The following is a 24,303-nucleotide window of genomic DNA, read 5'->3' on the forward strand; positions in this document are numbered from 1 at the left end:
GAGTAGTATCGTTTCCTCGCTAATCCGGATCAGCTTTGTAATTGGACTTGCGTGATCGCACACAAAATGCGTACGACGCGCGTTGTTTTGTTGACTGATTCGGGATTGGGCTATCGGTGGTCGTAATTGGAGGAATTCAGGGTTTGTCGTGTTTGTTTGCCCCAATGGAATTTCGTGGTAATCAGTCAAATTACCAAGTGACGTAAATCTGCTGCTCCCCGAAGACACGATGAGCAATGGTGAAATAATTCTAGAAGCGCGGAGTGACAGTGATCTATGAAAAAATCCAGGATGGCTATCTTTGTTACGAACTGTTTGCGTTACTCTTGTATCGATCGAGATCGGATGCAAAGAAGAAATATACCAGCCTTTTGATAAAATTGTAGTCGAAGAAAAGGAAGAGAAAAAAGAACGAAACAAAGTCCATCTCGCGAAGAAAGGCAACAGGAGCTCCCTATTATGGAAAGGAGGCCACTTTTCGGTCGGCTTGACGCGCGAACGTCTCTCGAAACGAAAAGGTCGAACAATATTTACGAAGCTTCGAGTGGAAAGAGCAAACTCGCGAAGCGATGTCGATACTTACGTCCGATTTCGTGAGAAACGTCGTAGAGCGCGATGAGCTCGTCAAGCAGCTCGCTGATTGTTTGTTCTTCAGCGAGGAGAAATCAGAAAGACGCGAACCCGGGGCTGCAGCAGAGACACTGCACCACTAGGCGATCGCTGGAACGGCAAGTATTTCTAAACGTCTGTTAGACGCGACCGGGAAAGACTTCACGATAACTATTCCGTCGAGCAAATAGAAATTAGGCGAACAAACGGAACAGGTCCCTCTTCCACGTTTCGTTGGCGAATTTTCGACGAACGATAGGTATCCTCGTATAATACGATTTAGAGTTTAATTAACAATTCAATTCCTCTGGATTCTTTCATAATTATTTCATAATTATTTGAATCAACATTGAGACTTTTGGTTCTCAACGTTCTGTCTTCCTACTTGTAGGAAGCAAAACGAAAGGAATAAATCGATGTCTGAAAAATAAACATACGTTCTGTTTAACACGCTTTATGTGAAAAGTTTCGCGGTATAAGGAAAATCAAAGTTGCGTCCAGGAAAGGAGTTAAAACTCCATTGAGCATCTCGAGCCGCCGGTTCGCCAAGGAACCGTGAAACTAAAGGAGACGAAATTAATATAGCCGTTAGTCAAAGGTATCTGAAATTTCGTTCCGTGACTCTTTCAACCTCGTCCGAGAGAAGTTGGCAAAGTTTCCGCTCGGGCGTAACAGGAGAGAGAGAGAGAGAAAGAGAAGAAGAAAGGGAAACTCGTTTGGAGCGTGGTACCGATGACGGGGGTGTGCGGAGCGACAAGTAGCCAGGAACTATAGATAAAAGGGATGTAATGAAACACTATCAGACGGCGAGGGTAAAAAGGTGAAGGGCCCCGTTGTACAGTGTGTTGAATTATGTCTGCGAAGGGGGCGGACGAGAGAGAAGGGACGAAGCTCACACAGAGACCGGAGGGGTAATAACTCATAGTGGTCCGTACACAATACCATTGTGTTCGTTGTACAGATTCTGCAGGGAACAAGGACCGCGCGCGTATATATAGGCTCGGTTGCTCGCGCGTCTGTAAGTATACGCAGCGCACCCCATGTTCCTCTGCAACACTCGGATGTATATCTATCACCCGGTGCACTGGTTGCTGTATAATATTTTAGGGACAGTAAAGAGAGAGAGAGAGAAAGAAACGTCTGTCGGTCTGTCCGTCTATCGATACTGTTTACGTGCACTATTAATCGTATAGACAGGAGCAGAGTCCTTAACGACGAGTAATTTCTCTCCTATTCCCCGTGCACTCGATAACAGACTGCCGTTTGTCGCGCTTGATACGTCGTCGAAATCCGTTTTCCAATTAACCCTCTTCGGGCTACGAATCGAAGAGACAGAACGTAGCGCGAAAATGACGTCCGATCTTACGTAGCCGGACCTATATTGAAATAGATGTTTCAACGAACCTTCAATTAAACCGCCTCGAAAATCGTCCAAGTATTTCATCCAGCAAAAGCAAATATCACGCTCGCCGAAGGAAATCCATACCGGTTGATCGCTATTTTCAACGAGACTGAAGAGAGAGAGAGCACGGAGAGGAAGTAGCCCGAGTCTTTCGAGCACTTTCGGTAGTCAATTGGACAGCGCACAGTCGCAAGACCGCTCATTCATAAACATCACGGGGGCCCTTCCGTTTCACCTTTTCCTGGATGCCTCGTAACTTGCGGAAAAAGGACGCGCGGCGAGGACCAGGGCGCGAATAAAGCCAGCGGAACGGAGCAAAGGGTGTGAGAGATAGAGGAAAGAGAAAGAGAGAGAGAGAGAGGAGGATGGGAGGAAACACGGACCGGTCCAGAAGGAAACGGAGGGACAAAGACATCAAAGGGCAAGAGGGAAAAAGGACGCGAGACGGCTGCCGCCCCCGGGACAGCAATTTTCACTCTCTGTCACAGCTGGTCCATCGTGGGCTGCTGCTACTTGCATTCGTTTGCACAAATCACAGGACCGTTTCACGATTTCTCTGACGAATAAACGAGGGTCAGATCGTCCAACGAGACTACTCCATCGAGATTTGTATCCACCAATGCAATCTACGTGCTCTTCTGCAGCGCTGCATCGACAATGCGCAAAGGGACCACCAGAATTTCTCGGAAATGAACCACCCAAATAAACCATCCACTTTATCATTCATATATAAAAACGCGCGCGTCCCGAGAATATACTCGTTAACGTGTAATCAGCGACGCTGCGATTCGACCGTAATTTTCGATAAGAATTTCACATCAAGTACGTCGCATGAATACGGTTAAATATAAACCACTGCACCCTATAGCTATTAGAAAGTCATCGTGATTCGAGAAACCTGTCTCTGATAACGATCAAGGCAACAGCAGGCTGGCGAACTAGGATACACGGAAGAGGTGGTCCACCGCGGAGAGCGTCGTGTGATGAAGAGGCTCGAGAATCCAGCATCGTCTCCTTGTTCCGGGCTTTCGTGCATGTAAAAGGAGGAAGCTTAATCCTGCACGGCGTGACTGTGATTTGCTTTGAATAATATCTCAAAGGGCCGTGCGTGCGGGGCCATGGACAGGCGTATCGACCGTTGGCCCACTTAATATCAAGTGCTTATGCTTTCATGCATATTTCAGTGAACCGCGCCGACAGTGAGAATCATACTTGGTAATTTAGGTTGACATGTTTCGTTGCGAGCGAACCGAGCCGCGGGATCCTTTCGTTCCGGCTCGCGTTCTCGGTTGATTATAAATTAATCAACGAACGACGTGTACAAAAACGACGAAGCGCGCCTGTAGCTTCGGGGAAAAAAGAAACGAATGAACGAAAGAGTAAACACTCGACGCGTCGGTTAGATAGACAGATGGTACGTGCAAATCTGTTCGATAAACGCGCAGGAAAAGCGGATTGCTTGAATCGTTCGCTTCGCTGAGTGGTTCATAAATGCGTCATGAACGAGCAATAATTTTCTTCCGATTTAACTGCGCGCTGAAATCTCGCTATATGAAATGGTAACGTAGAAAGGTAATATTTCAGTAAATACATATTGCCTACATCTCCATACGCGTCAGTCAATAGTGTTATCCAAAAGACGATTCTATTATAATACTATAGATTTTTGTATTATGCGCCGGATATACTCACACGAACCACGTATATGCGATGAAGCTTTACATTCTTTATAGACTAAAGCGTTCGAAGTGATTACGGCATTGCTACTACAGATAGCTCTATTTACTAACCGACCGAATGGAAGTAGAGTCTTGTAGATATGCAAAATGTTACAACGGATGTTGCATGTGGAGCAATTATTTAAAAAATGTGGAGATACAAACGCGAGAAATGTGTATAAATGAAAGTGACATGGAGAAAGTATCTCCTAATTATCTTTAGTATCGATGTATTATTACTTCTGCTTAAGAGATATTATATTTTCGAAAATATATTAAACGAACTCCTGTTGGTTGAATCTACTCATATGAAACTGAACTTCTATCGCATGAAAGACAAACCATAGTTGAGTGGATTCCTATTATATGAACTCCAATTACATAAACTATTTGTCTGCCTGACAAGACCGCATATACAGAATTCAATTGTACTTAGTTAATAACTTTCTGAAGGACGCTATTGCATACATGCAAGATGAAACGTGAAAGAGTTAACACCGGAGAAGAAACGAGCCGAATTCTCAGGACAATTTCTCGTCTAGAAGCACCATCGAACCGGATGAAATTGGTAAATCCAGTCCCAGTAACACGTCAAAGATCTCTTTGATCCCCGTAGAAGCGACATCAATAACAATCGAGTAGGCTGCAGGGAACGGTAGCGTGCGATGCACGGAAGTCATAGAGCAACGGAAACGGAAATTAGCTGCGGCCCAGAAACAATGGCCTGGCCGGACCTCGGTCTCACCCCGCGCGTCTGTCTCCTTCTCGTCAGAGCGGCAAGCAACAGAGCGCGATTGTTATATCTGCCGTCGTGTTACGAACTTAGCCCTTAGGCTCTCGAACCATTCTAATTCCAGAAATGGTCGGTCGGGAAGGAAATGTCCGCATCATTTGACAAACATCGAGAATTTTTATGACTCTGTTTGGCCCACCGTTTCCAAACAAAGAGACGATCGAGAAGAATTCGTTTCGATAAACAAAGTGCGATAAAGATTTTATATGAAAGATTGTGATGCTTACGTAACAAATTACTATAAATTGTGTATCAAGTAAATTTGTGTAAATTATGTAAAATATTTCATGTGAAAATTTATATTAAAAAGTACTATGATTATGTATAGTTTAATTAAATATAATTAGGTATAATTATGCTCTAATATTTATGAACTGGAATATAGATTCCAGATCAGATAGATAGATCAAGCGGTTTCCATTAATTTTTTTAAATCATGTGAATCCTGGCCAGAAGGTTTCAACGTTTACGGCGATAGAATCAGAAAACGATTCGCGTGAGGTTTGCAACGCAACAAAGAAATCTTAAACATCGTAACACCTTGGTCTGAGTTCTCGCGATTTTTCCCTGGCAGTCTGTTTTGCATATTCTCGACGGTAACAGCGCGGGGAAAGAAACTTTGGGGAATACAAAGTCGGCAAATACAACGAAAAGCATCGACTCTCGGTTCTTCTTAGATCGAATAATCTTGCCGCTCTAAAACGATTCTGGGATGCGCAAGTATTCTTTGCTAGGAGAATTAAGGTTTTAGAAAGTTGAACGCATTCGAGAAACAAGCTAAATGCAGCTAGTAGTCGTGGTTTATACTTAACGTTCGGTAAAATATTCGCCATGATAGAGGAGAAATATTAAGTTAAGCAAAAGTTAAAATTATATCGCAAGATGGAGGAAATTCTGAAGAATTCAGCAGGTTGATTTGTTGGGAACAAAGGAACCTTCGTCTGCAATTATAATCGCGTACCTTGAAAAATAAAACTTGTCAAAATTGGGCTATCGTGTGGTAAGAAATAAAGAAGAGGGTAAAAAATACAGAGAAATTAACGAGCAAGTTGTAATCTATTGTTTTATGTACATACAATCTATTGCGGACGAAGAACAAGATGCTGAAGAAGATAGCGGATAGGGGCAAGAAAAGATAACCAGAAGCACAAAGTTCGTAGGAAGGGAAGACACGAAAAACGAGCGGATGCGAATCTGAAGAACACGAGAAAGGATACATGAGCGGAGCCAAGCAATCGCGCTTCGGGATAATATGTAATCCGTGCGATGGATGAGTCGTGCTTTGTTCGTCGATGAGAAGCAGACACACCTCGTTTTCACCCCACAGCTTTCTTCGCTGATCGGCATCTCGCCCGTTCTCGGTTCTATTCGGGGATGCTTTAATTTTTCTGCGATTCGTGTAATCGGCGATGCAGTAACTTTCGCGGCTATCCCGTGCAATTGGAAATTCACGAAGACAGACAAGTACAAAAATAAAGAAAATCAAAATTCTATCATCAGGATGGCTCTTCCATTAACGATGAAATCGTAATCCAAAGAAATGGAATTAAGTTCCTATCATTATTTTACGGTTGAAAGAAGTGTTCATGGTAAGAAAGAAAAACAAGTTATCATTGTTTGAAGTTTGCGAATGCCAGCAACGTGCGCTACATATTTTATTTGCAAGTTTCCCCAGTGACTGGTCATTATCGTTACGGTACTAATAAAATAAAATTCCTAGTGGACATGAGTTTCACCCAAAGGTCCTAAACACGAACAACCATAAATACAATGACGCCACGCAAAATTCACCTACGATCGTAAATACAGCTATTTATACGACCGGTGCATCGATTCGCCAAATATCACAGACAGATTCCATTAAACTTTACGCGATGGATGAAAGGTGCACCGCACGAGATGTTACGATGCATACAACGTATACGACGGAAGCTCTTTCACAATTATTGAAGCACATTCGAGCGCTAAAGTATCGCAAGAAGAGCGAAACTAGATGGGGTAGAGGAACGCAGGAGAATCGTGAACGAAAGGAGAAGTTTGCGAGACTTTTTACTCGACGAGGCGACCGATCATTTCGGATGTTTATGTGACGCGCGAATGGTCGATATCAATATTCATCGAACCGCGAAAAGCCGGTTTAATATTCATAACCCTAGTCCTGGCTATGGAAGGCAACGACGGTTTTGCGGTCGTCACGATTAGAAACGGCAGACGTTTGCCGTTTGGCGAGACGCGTTCGACGAGGGAAATCGAGCAGGGGAGAAATAGGGACGCGCCTTTTTGCGAGCAACCGGGTCGAATGACGCCAGTGTCTCGTCCATTAAACGACGGTGAAAGACGTTTCTTGCTCCGCGATCTTCTTCCCTTTCATTGTCTGGAAGAATGCGAGACACGCTTTCTCTAGTTTTCTCACTCTGTCTGTCTGTCTGTCTCTCTCTCTCTCTCTCTCTCTCTCTTATCTTCGTTTTCCTTTTTTTCTTCTCTTTCTTTTTCTTTCCCGACGAGGCACGAAAGGGCGCATCAATTCGAGCAAGAACGGGGCTCGTTCTTCTTTTTCATTAAAGCGATACGAGGCGGTCGAAGGGTGGGAGTTGACTGAAACCGAGCAGGAAGGCACATGTTTCTTTTACTCTGTGAAAGTTCCCAACAAAAGCTAGATCGTTATCATCGTTTCTTTGTGCTTTCTAGCGAGGATCGTCGAATCGCGCCCACTTCAAAGAACCTTCGGCCAATACGAACGATTTAATCGATGTTCGAAAAAAGAAGAAAAAAAATGAGAGAGAAGAAGAAAAAGGGAAAAAGAAGGAGAACGGGTTCGCGGGATTCCCGCGGAAAATAAAGGAAAAAATTGCTAAAAAGCGTCCACGGTTGTCCGATGGTTTGCGAGGAACGGGAGAAAGAGGGACAGGGGGAGAGTTAAAAGGAAGAAAAAGCCGAGCACCGTTTCGCGACGAGACCGAGTCAGGAGGGGGACCATTAAACGAACGATCGGCGTATTCCGCACGGAGATTCGAAAGCAATCGACAATGGATGGCATCGAGCGACGCGGCAAGGCAAACAGGGGTTGTTGGTATCGAACAAATGACAATAAATGGCATGACGCGACACCGAAGACGGTTCCAATTTATTCCCTGGAGGCAGTCTCGGTCGACAATGTCAGCCCGTCCTTTGCCACCATCCTGCGAGCCTCCAGATAAAATATCGAAAATACATCGACCGCCACCGGAGAAATCAACGCTCACCCGGCTGATTCTTCCATGCGAATGCACGACGCGGCGGGGTTGGAACGACGGTTTGGACGTCGAACTCGAGACAAACGGAAAAGAGACGGCCTTCGAACGTTCGCCACCACTTCCTCGTCTTCGATATTCGTTCAAATTTACATCGAGAAAATTGAACAGAGAACGAGAGTATAACGACCGTGGAACAGTCTCGCCGCTCGATAATCGGGGGACGGGCACGTCCGATGAAATATTAACCCACGATAAAATAACGAATTAATACGGCACAATAAAACCTGTTAATACTGGATATACTGCATCGACACGAAACTGTCGATAATCATCTAATCGATTCAAGTCGGCACAACGGAAAACGAACGATAATATTGTCGCGTCGAGTCACCCTCTGTCCTTGTTCCCGTCTCTTTCGCTTCCTCGCTCGATATTCGACCAATGAATGATGATCGGGTGTAATGGGTAGTGAATTTACACTCGATCTGCTTTATTCGAATAATATAAATTCTGGGGAACTGACTCTCTAAGAGATGATTGATCGAAGCCAGGAACTATATCGCACCGAGCACCAGGACGTTGCATCTGCATATATAACAGTGCAAGTTTACACTCTGACCGGAGGTCTGAACGAGCTGAATCTCTACCTCGCAATGGCACCCAGTATCAGGCTAATTTTAACGAAAAGCGTCTAACAATTGTCCGGCGTCCATTTCAATAAAACTTTGGACATTTTGAGAGCAGACAAATTGGAGATTTCACTGCCAAGCTTTAAAATTGTACACGTGCATTGTCGCGTAATGTTATTTGGAAAATTATCACGGAGTTTCACGATGCTTCTCCTGGGTGTACTTCGTAAACACGAATTCCAACCCAATGAACATACATACGTAACAAAACTTATTTCAACTCCACGTAGACCTATTAAATACCACTTACGTTCAAGACTTCGTAAAATCGCGTAGAAAGCCTAATGCTTTCTTAATAAGCAGATAAAACGGCTCGGCCAGTGATGGTAATTCCGTCATCAGACCGCCACAATTATGGCCTGCTCGATGTATCGATCCATGGTATGCGTAATTGCAGGATCGTTAAGCGAGAACGACAACGATAAGACAGTTCCGTGCATATCTATTAGAAGAAGCATGCTCGAGAGCGACGACTGAAAGTGTCACGCGGAATAAAAACCGAATACTCCATAGCGAGGGGACAGGCAGTCGTGGAATGGCTGTCGGCACGCGAATCCATTAGTGAATCTACTCGTGTGCACGAACCTCTTTGGCCGATATGTAATAACATCGCGAAATTCCCATTCGAATCTTCCGTTTACCCTTTCTCGTGAACCCTATCTTTTCATCTTTCGTAATTCCAGCTGCGACCAAGCTATTCCGTAGAATTATTCCGTGATCGAATGATAGCAAGTGACGCGGATAAACCGCGGATTAGATGCTATAACATACGAAAAAAGAACTTGACGTTAGAGGTGCGTTGACGAAAAGTGGGACGAAACAGAGATTCTTAACACTTTACCGACTGATAGCCGATTAATCAATCGGTTTTTTGTCGCCGACAATCTTTCTCATTATTTGAGCAGTAATTTGTTATTTAGTATTAAGGTGCGTTGCTTTGTAAACTTCCACAGATTTATACCAATTTGAAAAACTTACCGTTCGCGATGAACAAAAAGAATGGTATTGGAGAGTCTAAACCGAAACAGAGCCGGCGCCATGGAGCTGCCGGTCGGACGTACGTATGCTGTTGAATCGCTAGCGGTCGGTAAAGTGTTAACGATGCGGTATATATCATTAGCGGATATTGACAAAATCCGTAATCACTTAGTTGTCAACCCAATATTAGAAAGATTCAAGGCGAATAACGAAATAAATTTTGTCCGATTGAGACATGGACAACGTGTAGGACATGCGAATGAAAGCTGGCAACTATAGAATAAAGATAAGGAATGCAACTATAGGTCGAAACTTTTAAACTAAGCCAAAACCGATAGATATGATTCTTAAAAATGACCAACGTTGGAATTCATGGTCGACTGGCGATTCGTAACAAAATGGAACGAAAGCGTATCCAAGACTCGCGTGAAATTGCTCGCCCATCCAATCAATTACTTTCGCGATACGCTGTAAAATAACAGAGGAACGCGGATCTCGGCTCGAATTCATAAACGATATGGCATCACGGTCCATTAATCAGTATCATAAAGGGATATGATAATTATATTGGCAATCGAGACGCGGGCATCAACGTGATCATCCGCATCGTTACGGCCTATTGATCCAGTGATTAATGCATAGCGAAATGCAGAGAAGTACGTAATTAATCAGGATTCAGAATAACTCCAACGTTGCGGGAGTAACGCCTTGTTTCCAGATTCAACTCGTTTTTCATCCTACTGTAATAACTCCATTGACAAACCACTCCCATCGCCATCATCCCCGTCCCATCTGCCATTGCGCAAAGAACAACAAAGCTTCAAGTTATCTCTAATTATACGCGGCTATATATTTCGCGTGTACCGCTGAGAAACAGCGAGCCATAGCTCGCGATAAATCGCAACCGCTCGGTACACGCGTATTCTGTCGCTTAAATTCGATCGAAGATACTCGCCGGAGAAAAACGTCGCTGGATGTAACGATCCTCTGTCGTCCAGTGTGTTCTCCGAGCAAAACGATTAAAAAGGAGGAAGAGAGCGGCGGCGAGCATCCACACCGCTAAGGATCATCACGCTCGTGTTATTATACACGTCGACTAAATTTCGCAAGTTTCACGAGGGCTAGCACACCTTTCGTGAAGCAAAGTTTCGATCGTAAGAGGGTTGGAGGAGACGCGCCACGTGTATTAGAGGATCTCTGGTTATATTTTACGTATCGTGAGGAGAGACCATACGAGGGAGACAAGGAACGGGCAAGTATGTTACAGCAGCTCGCACGAACCAACTCGTTCTTTGCACATTTATCCACATTGCACCGCGCCGCGTACCTCCTCCTCTTCCTCCTCCTGCTGTTTCCACTGCTAATTGCAAAAACGTCCACAATTGCGTATTACTCTTGCGGTCGGATAACAGTAATTACGCGTAGGAGTACATGATTTCGTTGTTTGGCGAGCGTGTCCTTCCTGGCCTAGCGATAAGCGTTATCGACGCGCCAACGGAAACAAACATTTCGAGAAAAAAGAAAAATTGGACAAACTCTGTTTCGAAGGTTGGATGGCGATTTTGAACAACAGAATTTGTTTAGCGTCCGTTGCAAACATAGATACGATTTTTATGGCTACAGCTACCAATTTTTGGTACAAGTCTCATATCACTAAAGAGAATCGTCGGTAGTTTTAGTAGTCGTGACTCATAAAATTGTATAAGATTACTTCTATAAATAACTAAATACATACACTGTAAGCATCTAGAATTCTAAGATTCTTACATTCACTTGGCGTTATTTCAAGCCGTTTGTACGAGAAACAATTCCTTCCTAAACCATACTTTTTATCCTAAACTCTTCGAGAAGAATACGTCGATGTCCGAGGAAAATCTTAAAAGGAGACATAAAACGGGAAACACAATACCGACTCCTACCACGTTCGCTTTGTCGTCGACGATATAACAGCAGTCTGTTAATAGGTAAATAAAATGGAGGAAATGTAGTCCGTTTATCCAATGCAACGATGTAGCCTTCGTTCGGTTTATTTACGCGCATCGTGCACGTGGCACTTTAAACTTCGCGGTCTACGAGACAAATTGTCGCGGGCCGCTAACCAAGGAAATACTTTCCCTCCCCATACCTCCCTTCGAGGCTTTTTCTGCTATTTTCATCGGTGTGCTACGTGTCGTTTATTAAATCCTACGAGCTTCGCCCTCGGAACAGCGGAATCGTGCTTGACAAAAAGGAACTCGGCACCGACTGGAAGCAGAGAAAACAGGACCGCGTTCCTAGAAAGGCGAGCGAGCACGCGCGTGTATCGGAACAACGCGATACTCGAAATTTTATGGCCATGAGCGACCGCGGGAAACTGAGGCAAAAGCCGACCAAACGAAGAGAAACGAAAAGAAACAGAAATGTGGAGAAAACATAGAAAAGAGGTAAAAAAAAAAAAAAACGACAATGACAGTTACGTCAAATAAAATAGTTCGCTATACAAAGAGAAATATAAATAAACGTTGAAAAGGGTGAAAACACGAGGCGAGTTTAAAACGAGCCCTTAGAAACGTGTGCCACCTTTCGAGCTCTCGCACGAGTTTTTATGTAAACAAACAGAGGCAAGGGAACGGGAAATAAACAGCAAGCGAGAGTTGTGTAAGAAACGAATCTCCATAAGCCACGCTGTTTCAAACCACTTTTTCCTAACTGATTTTAAGCCGGTTTAACGAGTCGATCCCCTGCAGTGGTATTTCTCTTGGCACGCGTCTTAACGATGGGAATTGATTCGGGAAACGAGTGCTTCACGATACTTGATGTTTCGTAAGCACACTGGAAGACTGTAGATAAGGTGCACCGGTGTAAAGTTGAAAGTATGACCCGCGTATACTCTAAAAATTTCGTGTCGGCAATCTACGCGAGCTTTTAATAAAGTTACACGTTCAAGTCGGGCGAAACTTCATCAACAGACACGGTAAAAGTTAAACCTCAAATTAAAGAGCAGTCTAAGGCGCTTTTACTCGGGCGCACTTAAGGGTAGAGAGACCAAATTAAGGTCTGCCCCCAGTTCTGTGTTGAAAAGAAACGCCCGATAAAGCTGTTGCTTAATTAACAATTTCCGCGGGACTACAAACAACGCGCTAAAAGAAGAGTATACCAAGTCCCAAGTATGCAACTTCTAACTAAAACCAGCCAAGACCAGAGGATACGCTCTTTGCAAGAACGATACAGTTGCCTGAGACCATGCGCGAATTAACAATTTAAACGCGTTCGAGAATCAGCACTTTTCTGGCGAGCGATAACTCTTGACGAGCGAGCCACGCGGCCTGTGACATTCTTACGCATCGTATTTCAATTCGATATTGCCACGACCTAGGCCAACGTCGTGGAGTTTGTTGTCGGGGATCGAGTCAAAGTCGCTCTTCCCTACCTTTTCTTTCTCCCTCGGTGTCCGCAGCTTCCTTTTTCTCTCCGTAGCCAACTGGCAACGAGAAAGTTACAAGCAGGACACGGGCTCGCGGCAAAGAAGACAGCAGGGCGCGCAAGAGGGTAACGAACACCCAAGGTAGAGAAAGGCAGAAAGCACGGAGAAACGGCACGTTAGAAGCAAGCAGGGGGCGTAGAATGCGACAGCGTCGCTCTTCATGCGGATACCCCGTAAATCATGACGAAGTACCGTAAAGGATGAAATGAAAGGCACGCGAAACACAGTACACCAGCGAGGAGATATACCTATAATGCTCGTGAGGACGAGAAACGCGCCGCGCTGGTTCGTGCCTTATATTCGTGTCTCTGTATGCTATAACACTGTATGGTGTACACTGTACACCAACCTCGTGCATCGCCATGCTACTCGAGTCCGTGCACCGACTTCTACTATGTAAATACATTTACCGACGCGACGTTGTGCGACGTTCAGTCATATTCTTCGAGTATATTTTAGGTGCCGACGCCGTGTTTCAGCTAATCACCTAACCGTGGTGCGCTATTTTCCGCGGTCGAAGCACGATTCCCTTTTACACGGGCCAAGTATCACTGGAGCTTCTACCCAGGATTATTTTATAGCCGGTTGCTTCCTTTAACCCCTTGAACAGCCGACCAACGGATATACCTCTACCCCTAATCTGCATGGATTATTTATGTTTTAAGGAAGGATCCAGATTGCAGCCGGTTCGAGTAATTTACTACTGGCGTGTTTAATTTTCAGGTTCCTGAAGAATACGGTAACGTGTCACGCTTGTTCTGGTGGCCAAATATACGACCCTTCGCTTAGATCGCTATTTTTACGAGAGAGTGAAATGCATATAAAAATGTGAAGTCGTATAATATACCGATATAGGCTTAACAGATTGATATAGGATATACGAAAGCGTTTGGACATTTATAGAGACTTTTATGAACACGTTGTATATGTTAAGCGAAACATTTTGAAATTTCGTTAGCACTGCAATGTCACGCGACTATGATATTACATTGGTCAAATTCATAGAAGTTATTATAGATATCGCAAGCATACGCTCGGATTTTGAGCACAGTTATTATGTTGGATATTATTATTATCGTTAATGTGTATGCTTGTACGATATATAAACCGAAAATTACGGCCAAGAAAAGCGGAAATAAAGATAATTAAAAATATATAGCGTAATATTATTATTATTACGTGATGAAAAATTGGCACAATTAGCACAATGAAAAGACAGAAGGAATTGGGAAATTTAAAAAAGAAATCAAAGTAATATGATAAACGATCCTCTAATAGTTTTAAGTGATATCTAACTAACTCAGTGGAAAGTTTAAAAATAACGTAAAAGAACGAAGGGAAATTTCTCTCTGGGAAAAGACAATTAACGAGAACCACTTTAATCACGGTGAAATTTAAGGATAAACCTTGAACGTCGCTCTGTAATGGATCCAGAAGCTTTACCATTACAACCGAAGACATCTCTGACGGGCGATCGTGAAAATAACTCGCGCGATTCAAACGCGGCTGTTCCCTTTAATCTCGAGTACTTTTTATTCACGGGGAAAGGCTATAATTTCGCGAGTAGGTGGAGCAGAGAATCAGCTGGCGCTAGAAATAAGTTTAGTCCACCTCGAAATTACTGTTGGCGAAACGAGCTTACCGAACCTTCTTCCTCGTTTCGTCTCTCTAAAACGACAGATCAAAGGTTTCCGAGCTGTGTGTCCCGCGGAGAGTAACGTCGCGCCACTTGTAATCTACCAGCCCAGCACAGGTGGAAAGACGTAGGTCGAATCCAACTTGCACTTACAATTAAACGGCAGGAATCTCGTTACCGGTTCTGCGGCGTGCGTTCCATTTTTCTTGCTTATTATACGCGCTGTCGTTCGTTGATAATAAACTCGGCGCAGTTGTCTGCGAATTTCGCGGGACGAGAATAAAGCAGTGACCGCAAATTATGCCAGCGAAACTACTAATTGGCCAACTCGCGGCCTTTGAGCCGCGTATTTCTACCGTGGATGCCGCACCGCGCCGACTGAATCGCTAACTGCATTCGAGTTAGCCGGCTTTAACGAAATTGAAAAAAACAATAGAGAAAGTTGTGAATTTTATACGATTACAAAATTTGATCAAATGGAAAATAGACCTTTACATGAGAGGCAGGAAGAAAATTAATATGGGCCTATTCAGAAGGGAAAAGGAAATATCGATAACTACAGAGAACACTGCTCAAAGGTAGAAAGGAAATCAAAGGAAGATAAACAGAGCTACTCCATCGTAGATGGACATAGCATATATATATATAGAAAAGAAAAAATAAAAGAGGAAAAATCGGAATTTCGCGTGTACAAATATAGTAGAAATCTAGTCGCGAGACGCATGCCAGACCGGTGATGAATCACGCAATTAATTCGAACAACAAAGCAGAACAACGTAGTCTGTTCTATATTTGATACAAAACGCGAACGTGAATCTAAGAAATTTGTCTAATAATAGAGAACTCAATTGTACGAAGCAAATAAAAAATATCTAGCTTTTCAATTGTTTGAATCGCGATTTCTCATCAAACCGAAATGATTCGCGGAATAACATAAACGCGTCTATAAATACGAAAGCGAGGAAACACGCGGAACACGGAGACCAGACGGTCCATGGTTTACAACTATACACGAAGAATAGAACAGAGCGGAACGAACAGTCGAGGTCGTTAAATAAAAATTGAAATTCGTGTTCCGCGTCTCTTCGTCATCCGCGAGTATTGTTCGCATCGAAACGGTCGGACGATCCGCGTCGCGTTAAGAACCACAGTAAATGGTTTCTTTTATAGCCCGGTGAAACGCGAAACATACGCGGAACACGATGTTAACCGGCGTGTAACGGTTATGCAGCGAAACGGCAAAGAGTCAAGCTAATTATCGTGATGAGCTATAAAATGAGGCCGGCTAATTTCCGTCACCTGTTAATTGGCCTCTAGCATCGCGCAATTATTCGAATTTCGCTAATCAGCGCCGAGTACACGCTGTGTATTCTCGGTCTCTCTTTAGCTTATTACTAGCTCCATCGTACTTCTGTGTTTCGTCGAAAAACAGATTTGCGTGCGCCAACGAATAATCCATGCACGCGCCACCAACCGTGCCGTGGCAATCCGCTCTCGAATTATTTACCATTGTAACATACAAACGATCAAGACGATTAACGAGGAGAACGCTTTTCAATGAAAACCAATGTAGAATCTGATTCGACACGGAAAACGCTACCCGATTATTATTTAAATCTCTGATCGTATTATACGAACCGCCGCGTAATTTTTATTGCGCTCGACGAGAGGAGACACTTTCAGTCCAGGCGGAGAGAGATCATCAAGGGTGAAAGTCTTTTTGAAGGAAAGCGAGCAAGCTCATAAACCAAGGCGATTAAGATAATGGAAAGGAAGATGAGACTGACGGCGAAGAGGCGAAACGGTGAAGAGGAACCGGGAAGGAAGGACGAGTAGTCTGACGTTCGCAGTGAAAGGAATTCCGACCTGCAGGATTTAAGACGCAATTTCCCTGACGATGTCGCGCGTCATCCGTCATCCAACCTCTACGCTAGGCTGAACAATGCCCGACTAAAATTACGCATTCCAATTACAAATAGATACGCGTAGGAGAACCACAGACGTTTCATTCATTTCGCTTGTTCGGGTAAAATTATGTCTTCCCAATCATCTAGCCCGGGAGAACCGAGCGGTTTCATCTAATTCCGCGTCTGCTTAAAATTCGAGCAAAACTGGCCTTCCAGAATCATCGGCGGCGCATATCGGAATAAACGTTAGTTTGGTAGATGGTGAAACCATCGCGTGTGCGATCTCCTTAAATTTTCACGACTGCGAGCAAATAATCATAAAGACTGTGGAGAATAACGAAACGCAGAACAGAATTGCGCAACGGTAAAGAAATAAAGATAATTATGCGAAGGTGAAACGTTTCCACGATACTTGTATTCTTTCGAATCTCCACACTTATCCTTCAGCTAATAATGCGAACAATGGTTGCACAATGTACCAGTATTGTTCCAAGGTTGGCAATCAGCATCAAAGGTCGTCGTCGTGTCAAACTACGCAATAACGAGTATCACCTGCCGGATCCGTATTAACAGGTATTCTTACGTAAATCGTGGGCGTACAACAATCACGCCAACAACCTAGTCCGGTAATATAAGTACTTATAGGCGCGCATGTTGGAATCGTTGCCCAACAATTGCATGGATCGATTGCCGAACAGGAGTAGCACACGTCCAGGCGAAAGAATACAAGGAAATCTCGTGTGCCTCTACCAAACGATTCATAATCAAGGCCACGCGATATTTCACGCACGGAATTCTGCAGATCTGACGTTCAGATTGTCGGCGAATAGATAACCGTGAAGAAAAGTCACGCAAAGTCGCAAGGAGATTCTAAGAGAAGCGATATCGAGCGGAGCTACTTCTTCGCGCCACGAATCTTTTAACCCTTTTGCTAATCGATACCTCACAAGTGAAAATTCGCACGAATAACAACGAGATTGATCGACTGATATTTAAGCTTTAGCACTGATAGTGAGCATGGAATGACTTGTAAATGCGCGAATATGTTATGATTCAGAATACACGGAGATTTGACTGCACGTAGCGAAAAGGCACTGAGAAGTTCCGGAGGGCGGAGTTTGAGAATCGTTGCAGAGCTAAATTATCGTTATTCGTATTTTATTGTTAAACATATTCGTTATTATATTCTTGGAAGAAACCTGCTTGCACCTTAACTTGTGTTCTTCCGAGCACAAGTTGAGTTATGGATCGTTTACCGACGCTTAATATGGTGAAACAGATCGGAACGATCGGTAGATTAGACGGAACTTTCTCTATTCCCTGCATGCAGCAAGAACTCGAGGAACTGTCGGTGTAAGTGGTAGAATTCTGTACGAAAATCAGGATCGAATCAATCTTCCCCGAAACAATAGTTCCCCCCGGTTGACTCGCCTCGAAGGCCGTTCATACACGCCGAAAGAAGTCGAAGGGGAGAAAAAGAAGAAGGATAAGTAGAGGGAAGGGAAAAAAGTAGGGCTCGGAAGAAAGGGGTCGATACAATAAATCAGGATAAATCTGGAAAGCGGTGGAGCAATAAATTCGACTTCGTTTATCAGGCAGAGTAGTAACTTCTATTCGATTTCTTGCTAGCAAGCCCTTTCGGAAACTTTGTCAGCCTGATGGGGCTAACTTGACTGCAATTTTATCCCGTGAAACCGGAAGTTTTCGGCGAAATCTCGCTTAAACGGGACGCAGTCGGGTCCACACGGGCGACACCGAGTCCCGATGAAAATCCTTCGGCTAATGTATTCCAAAGCTCTCCTCTAACGTCTTCCCTGTCCCTCCTCCGCATCTTCCACAGTCAATCCGATGCTGGGCCAACTAGTAATCCACCCTCCTTCCTCTACATTCTCTCCTTCTCTCTCTCGCAATTTCAGCCGTGTCTTGTCCTCTGGACTCGGCCTCCCGTCGTTTCTGTCTTTCCTTCTTTCAATTCTCGGGCTTGGCCGCCCACGCGGGCGCGCATCCTCTTTTGCATCTCACGTCCGCACGGACCTAGAGCGCCGAGTATCGCATTCCACGCATCACCCACGTGAAAACTGGCAACTGGCCGACCAGTCGGGATGAAAGGAGGAGGAAGATCGGAAAGGAAAGAAAAGCAGACGGAAGAATGTCGCACGTGCGAGACGATGCGGCGTGGCATGTACTACGTGCCACGAGAAATCGTACCTAAAGCGTCTGAATAAAAGAAAAGCTGTCAGGCAGCGGGATATAGCCGGTCGAAGGGTAACATCCCGCGAGAGGAATGCGTACAGTGATACACAGCACGTCCTGTTCACAAGTTCCATGTACTTCTACAATCCTTCGCGAAAATGAGCAAAATCGAACACTGTACGTGGCCAGGAAGAAACGCACTCGTTAAGCGGAAGGAATGCAGGCTTGATTGATGATAGCGTAATTAGGTCATGTTCTTTGGGGGCAGGCGTATTTTAGTTATAGACGAAGAGAAGTGAGCGATAGCGAGCAGTTGTACCATCTCACTAACCAATTTTCCAGCGATTCACGATTCGATATCGGTTTTGTTGAAGTGGTCACCACTTCTAAGAAAACTCTACATCTGGTCTTTTTAGTTTTCTCAAGCACTGAAGCCATCGACAGCGTATGGATGAAAGACTGAGACGAAGGCAGACCATAAACAGTAGACAGGCAACGATGGCTTCAGGGCTTTCAGTCATAGGATAACACTGCTAGCGTGCGAATCGGGACCAGCTCAAATTATATTCCTACTTGTACTTACTTCTGTATTAAAATATATTTTCTACTTTACAACTTATCCACGCATTCCTCTGTTCATACATTTAATAACCTCAACAGGTTTCCCGGATTATCAGTAAGAAAGGGATCAAAGCGTGAAGAGGAAAAAGACATTAAGTAATCCTAACTGAATAGCATACGCGAACGGAACGAGAATTTTCTGTGAAAACCACACGCGATTATGCGAAACGCAACGAGCTGTCGAGGTCATTCACGCCGAACGAGTTTCATCGGTTCGAGAACGTTTTTCGGTAAACGGACTGGACCGAAAATGGCTCAATAACGAGCCGTTCTCTGGCCGAATTTTTGGTTGTGCGAGCTTTCCAGACACGAAGGAAAATAATGGTGCAGGTGCGTTCGCGTGCATACAATCGCACGCCAGCCAGAAAGCCCCGAAGCGGTGCAACGTTGATGCACACGGACGAGCCCGAATGTATAGGTACGTGCACGTACGCGTGGCCATGTACATAGAGATGTACGTATACATGAACACGTGTCGCGCATCGGCCGGAGAACGTTAAATGCAAAGTGCAGGCGGACACGAGCATGTGCAACGAGAGAACGGGCGTCGCGCTTCACTGGGCAGGCTTGTGTCGCTCGTAGCAGATTCGTACGAGAAACAAACGATAACTAGTCACAAAGGAAGTAAAATAAAAGCATGTAAAGAAAAGGCGGCAAAAAAAAGCAGGTAGAGGGAAAGAACCTGCAAGTAAGAGAGGAAACAAAAAAGAAAGGCAGATAGAAAAGAAAGAGAAGAGGCGCCATTTAACGCTCCAGGCAGCACCACGGTACACGTTTTCTCGTCGACCTTTCACCCCGCGCTACTTCTTTCAGTCTCACACTTTTTGATAATAGTCTGCAGGCGGTGTACGATGGCGCGAGAACTCGCGCGAAATCTGCAAAATCAGACTGGTTTCCGTCCTCTGCTCCGACTCGAAAACGAAGAAAAAGCATCGTCGAGTCTTTCTTTGCTTCTCGACGACGCTTACCACTTCGAGAAAAGGCCGAAAAAAAAAACATCCCGAAATAGTGCATTAATCAGGCTAAAAGCTCCCTTTCGGACATAACCACCTTCTCTCTGTCCCTCCTCTTTTGGTCTGCCACTTTTGTCGCACCCTTTTTCTTACGACGATCTCCGCGATATAGTGGCTCGTTCGACGTAACACGAGTGCCGCGCAAATGGCACGAGTTCCGGTTCAAAGACAGGGAATTCGATATTAAAACGACCTGCAGAAACTGGCAGGAATCTCTACGTGGAAACTTAATGCGTCGTGTACTCGAGGCTAATTGGAGCGAAAACCTCGTTAATGTCCCCCTAAACCCCGTCGCCCCGTCGTCGTCTAGCGTTCTACCCTTCCTAGCCTAGCTACTTCTACTTCCGACCGAACATTTCAGTACTTCGAGCGACGCGCGGCTAAACGAATCTGCGTTTGCGTTTACGCTCACGTTTCCACGGATCGAGATTTCCTCCGAGCCCCTGACAGGACTGCAGCGTCGGGCAACCTGATTTCGCTAACGCGCCCTGGCTATTAATTATCTCCGAATTACCGGTCAAAGGAAACGCGAAAACCGTCGATGTTCCCGGATTAATTCATTTATCGAATTTAGTTAAGAGACCAGAGGTCCGTTATTTACGAAAACATACACAGGTACAGTAAATACATTCGTCAGACTGTCGAGCGCTGAACGAAAGCAACGAGAAATACTTTGCGGAAGATTACCGACTTCTCAGAAGAGAAACCCGTTACGTGTATGACATTTAGAAATCTACCATCTTCTTGCATCTAACCATAGTGTTACTCAACCCATCGCGGACTAATCGTTGCGATTTCTTTCCTCTATCATCGTGTATTAACATCCATTTCGATCGTCTACCTTTTCACCTTTTAAACGCATCAATCTTTACGCAACGATCGATCTTTATGGTATATTCATCGTGAGGATCCGCCCAAATACGCGTATTTGTATCTATTTCTGGACGAATGCATATAGACACGGGTCAGACGACTGTCTCGCTCATCGATCGCTTTTCTCGCAGCAAACAGACATGCAAATAAAAGACGAGCGTTTGATAATTCACTCACCTTCCAGCTCGACGACTTTGCCAGCCCTTTTAAGCGCCTTCACCGCCTCATCGTGAGTCGCCTCGCGCAGATCTTCCCCGTTTACAGCCAGAATAGCGTCGCCCACGTATAGTTGCTCGGTAGCGTCCGCAGCCATCCCCTTGAAGATCTTCGAGATCAAAATCGGCATTTTATTCTCTTTGCCACCCTTGATCGAGATCCCAAGGCCATTGTTGTCGCTTTTCACCACGCGCACGATACGTTTCTGATTGGCCACCGAGTCCGGCACGTCCGGATCGTTCAGGCTGTCTACGTTGTTGTTGTTTATGTTACCGTTGTTGAGGGCATTGTTGCTCGTCTCGCAACTCTCGTCCAAGGAGATGCTCAGATAATCGTCCTCCAACGAGACGAACACGCGATACCACTGACCACGAACTTGCGTTTCTAAAACGCCCGCGCGTCCGGACGCCGAGGATGAGGCTGCAGTAGTCGTCGTCGACGAAGACGAGGACGACGTTGCCGCGGACACCACCGAACCGATCCCCATCACTCCCATCGCTGAAGTCGGTTGTCCGCTTCCGCACAGCTCGACCATTTCGATTTCCTCGCAAGCTGCACGCTGCAATTAAAGCCAACTTTAATTGGCGATTTCATTAACTTTCTACGGGTCGCGTTTCATCGCGGTAATGCGTGTATACTTGGGTATAATTTACGTATACGAGCGTCTGGGATGAAACCGCGCTCTCGTACACGCTACGTTATGGCTAGATCTTGATTTAGAATTATAATACATTAATATTTAACAGAAATGTTGGAACAACATCGTGGAATAGATTCGATCAATCTGGTAGTCTTACCGACACGAAGCGAGTTTCAGATTTCTCGCAACCTGTAACCTACCTCTCCACGTTGTTCTATAGTCGAATCGAGGTCGAAAGGTAGCTTCGTTATATTAACATTAACTTCGTTTAAAATATTCTACCCGCATATACGTTTATACGTCAATTGACGGCTTCATCCAATCTCTACACACGAATTTCTGCAAATGAAGGCGAGATATTTTCCATCGCATTTGAATGTACACGTCGAGAGAATCGTGCCTCTTATTCTCGTATTCTATCGACGCCAGATTTTATCAAATTCTTGCGGTAGAACTCTCTTTCAACTTCTACGAGTTGTAAAGGAATTACCAGATACAAGCTTATCTTTTTTTTTTTTTTTTTTTTTTTTTTGAGAAAGGTAGAATAGAAAATATGTCCTCGACCCAAGTATACAGCCATTACCGAATACCACGTACTACCAAAAACTTTGAAAAACTGGAAAAGAGATCGTTCTAGTAGGCTACAGAGACATCGAAGCGAGGCGAACGACGGTTTTAAAAAAAATGACGCGTCTCTCGGCGCGGAACAACGCGATCCATAGAGTGCGACAGGGATCAATTGCGTCGTCTGTACTCGACGACATGGATAAATCAATTGTACTATGCTACGGTGAAATTCGTAATTTGAAAATAATTGATACTGGCCGGCGGTGACATGACCGACCTCTCTTTACCCCTTTCTCTGTCCGGCTAACCCCTCTTTTTCTCTATCCCGCCTATTGTTTCCATCAATCCATTTTCACTGGGCAACAATGGCGTTTACCCGTTAGTCACGGAAAATGTCCTACAAAACTGCGGACAACGGGTATAATTGCGTGAAAATTGGGAGCGGCCTCGCACGCTTACGGCAGCTGCTGCTCACTTTTAATTAATTAAAAGCCCCGTCGCCGTTTTGTCACCAAGAATACAAAAATGCCTGTAATATCTCTATTTCATTTCGCAATTTCATTCAACGCTTCGTGGATACGTCCTGTCTCTTTCTCTTTTTTTTTCTTTCCTTCGACTTACGTAACTTACTCGACCACGTGTGTTTTTATATTTTCAAATGGCCCACCATTCATACAACCTGGCATGAATCCCGGTTTCGAGAGGAGAAAGTTTCGGACACGTGGTGCACGTTTATAAAGGCAAACACGGACAACAAGGTGCCTTCCCCAAAAAAATGAACGGGGGTAAAAATGAGGAAAAAACCCTTTCCCTCTCGCGGTATATTTTCGCTTCCACGTTATCGCGCGACCACGGTTCCTGAAGGCTGAAAGGGAGGCCGTATCGCGCCATATTTAACCGGCGTGTCACGGGCGTACGAAATTTTTCATCAGCTTCGTGCGGCATAAATAATTTCGTCGCGGTAGCACGATACCACGCGTAAATTGGATAATTTATCAGCCGAGGTGTTAGGCCGAATTAGCGAAAGAATCGGGCAAAAATCACGGCGTCTTGATTGCACGTATGCGGAACAAAAATACGCTGACGAGGAAAATCTGGAAATTGACTAAATGAATCCAGTCGAATCACGTCCAACTGAAACCCGACGAAATTTATAGAAAAATACGGGTGTATTTATCCATGGTGTGCGACGTTAATTAGAACGTTGAGCCATACTGTTGCATAATTAATGTAAAATTATTAATTACCTCTGGCATGCTTTATACAATGTTACCAGCTACAATTACATCGAGCAAGGGATATCGCGGCCGTTGCAACTAAATCTCATTACGACATGTTGACAGGACCAGAATCGAATAAACCGCCAGGTAAAGCCACGACGATAATGAAACTATGAAATATACCAATCTTAATTTTATGCATTTTCAAATAATTCGTCCTTTCGATCATCATTTTTCCACCTGTCTAATTGTAACAAGTCGAAACGTAAAAGCAGAGAAATCTGAAGATCCGTGAGAGGAACCAGATATCAACTACAGTTTGTCCCTAGCAATGAGCTCGCATAAATTCCCGATTTAATATGAATGCGTAATGGTCGCCACGAGGGCTCGTACTTGTTGTACGGAGCAACATCGAGGAGAGAGAGAGAGAGAGAGAGAGAGAGAGAGAGAGAGAGGCAAACAGACTCGAGTATAACACGCTGTACATACCACTATATAGTAATATCTACAATCTACATACAGTTCCGGCTAT

General features: G+C 44.5%; 1 protein-coding gene across 3 annotated transcripts in view; it reads right to left on the reverse strand.

Moving 5' to 3' along the window:
- Syn1 (Syntrophin-like 1) overlaps positions 1–24,303 on the reverse strand; it is a 369,480-nt gene that overhangs the window by 336,344 nt on the left and 8,833 nt on the right. For all 3 annotated transcript variants that reach the window (XM_072002192.1, XM_072002193.1, XM_072002194.1), the window contains exon 2: positions 21,306–21,903. In XM_072002192.1, the coding sequence (XP_071858293.1) occupies positions 21,306–21,903 (598 nt within the window). The remainder of the gene's footprint in view (positions 1–21,305; positions 21,904–24,303) is intronic.

This window comes from Bombus fervidus, chromosome 4 (assembly GCF_041682495.2).
Source record: "Bombus fervidus isolate BK054 chromosome 4, iyBomFerv1, whole genome shotgun sequence".
Classification (NCBI taxonomy): domain Eukaryota; kingdom Metazoa; phylum Arthropoda; class Insecta; order Hymenoptera; family Apidae; genus Bombus; species Bombus fervidus.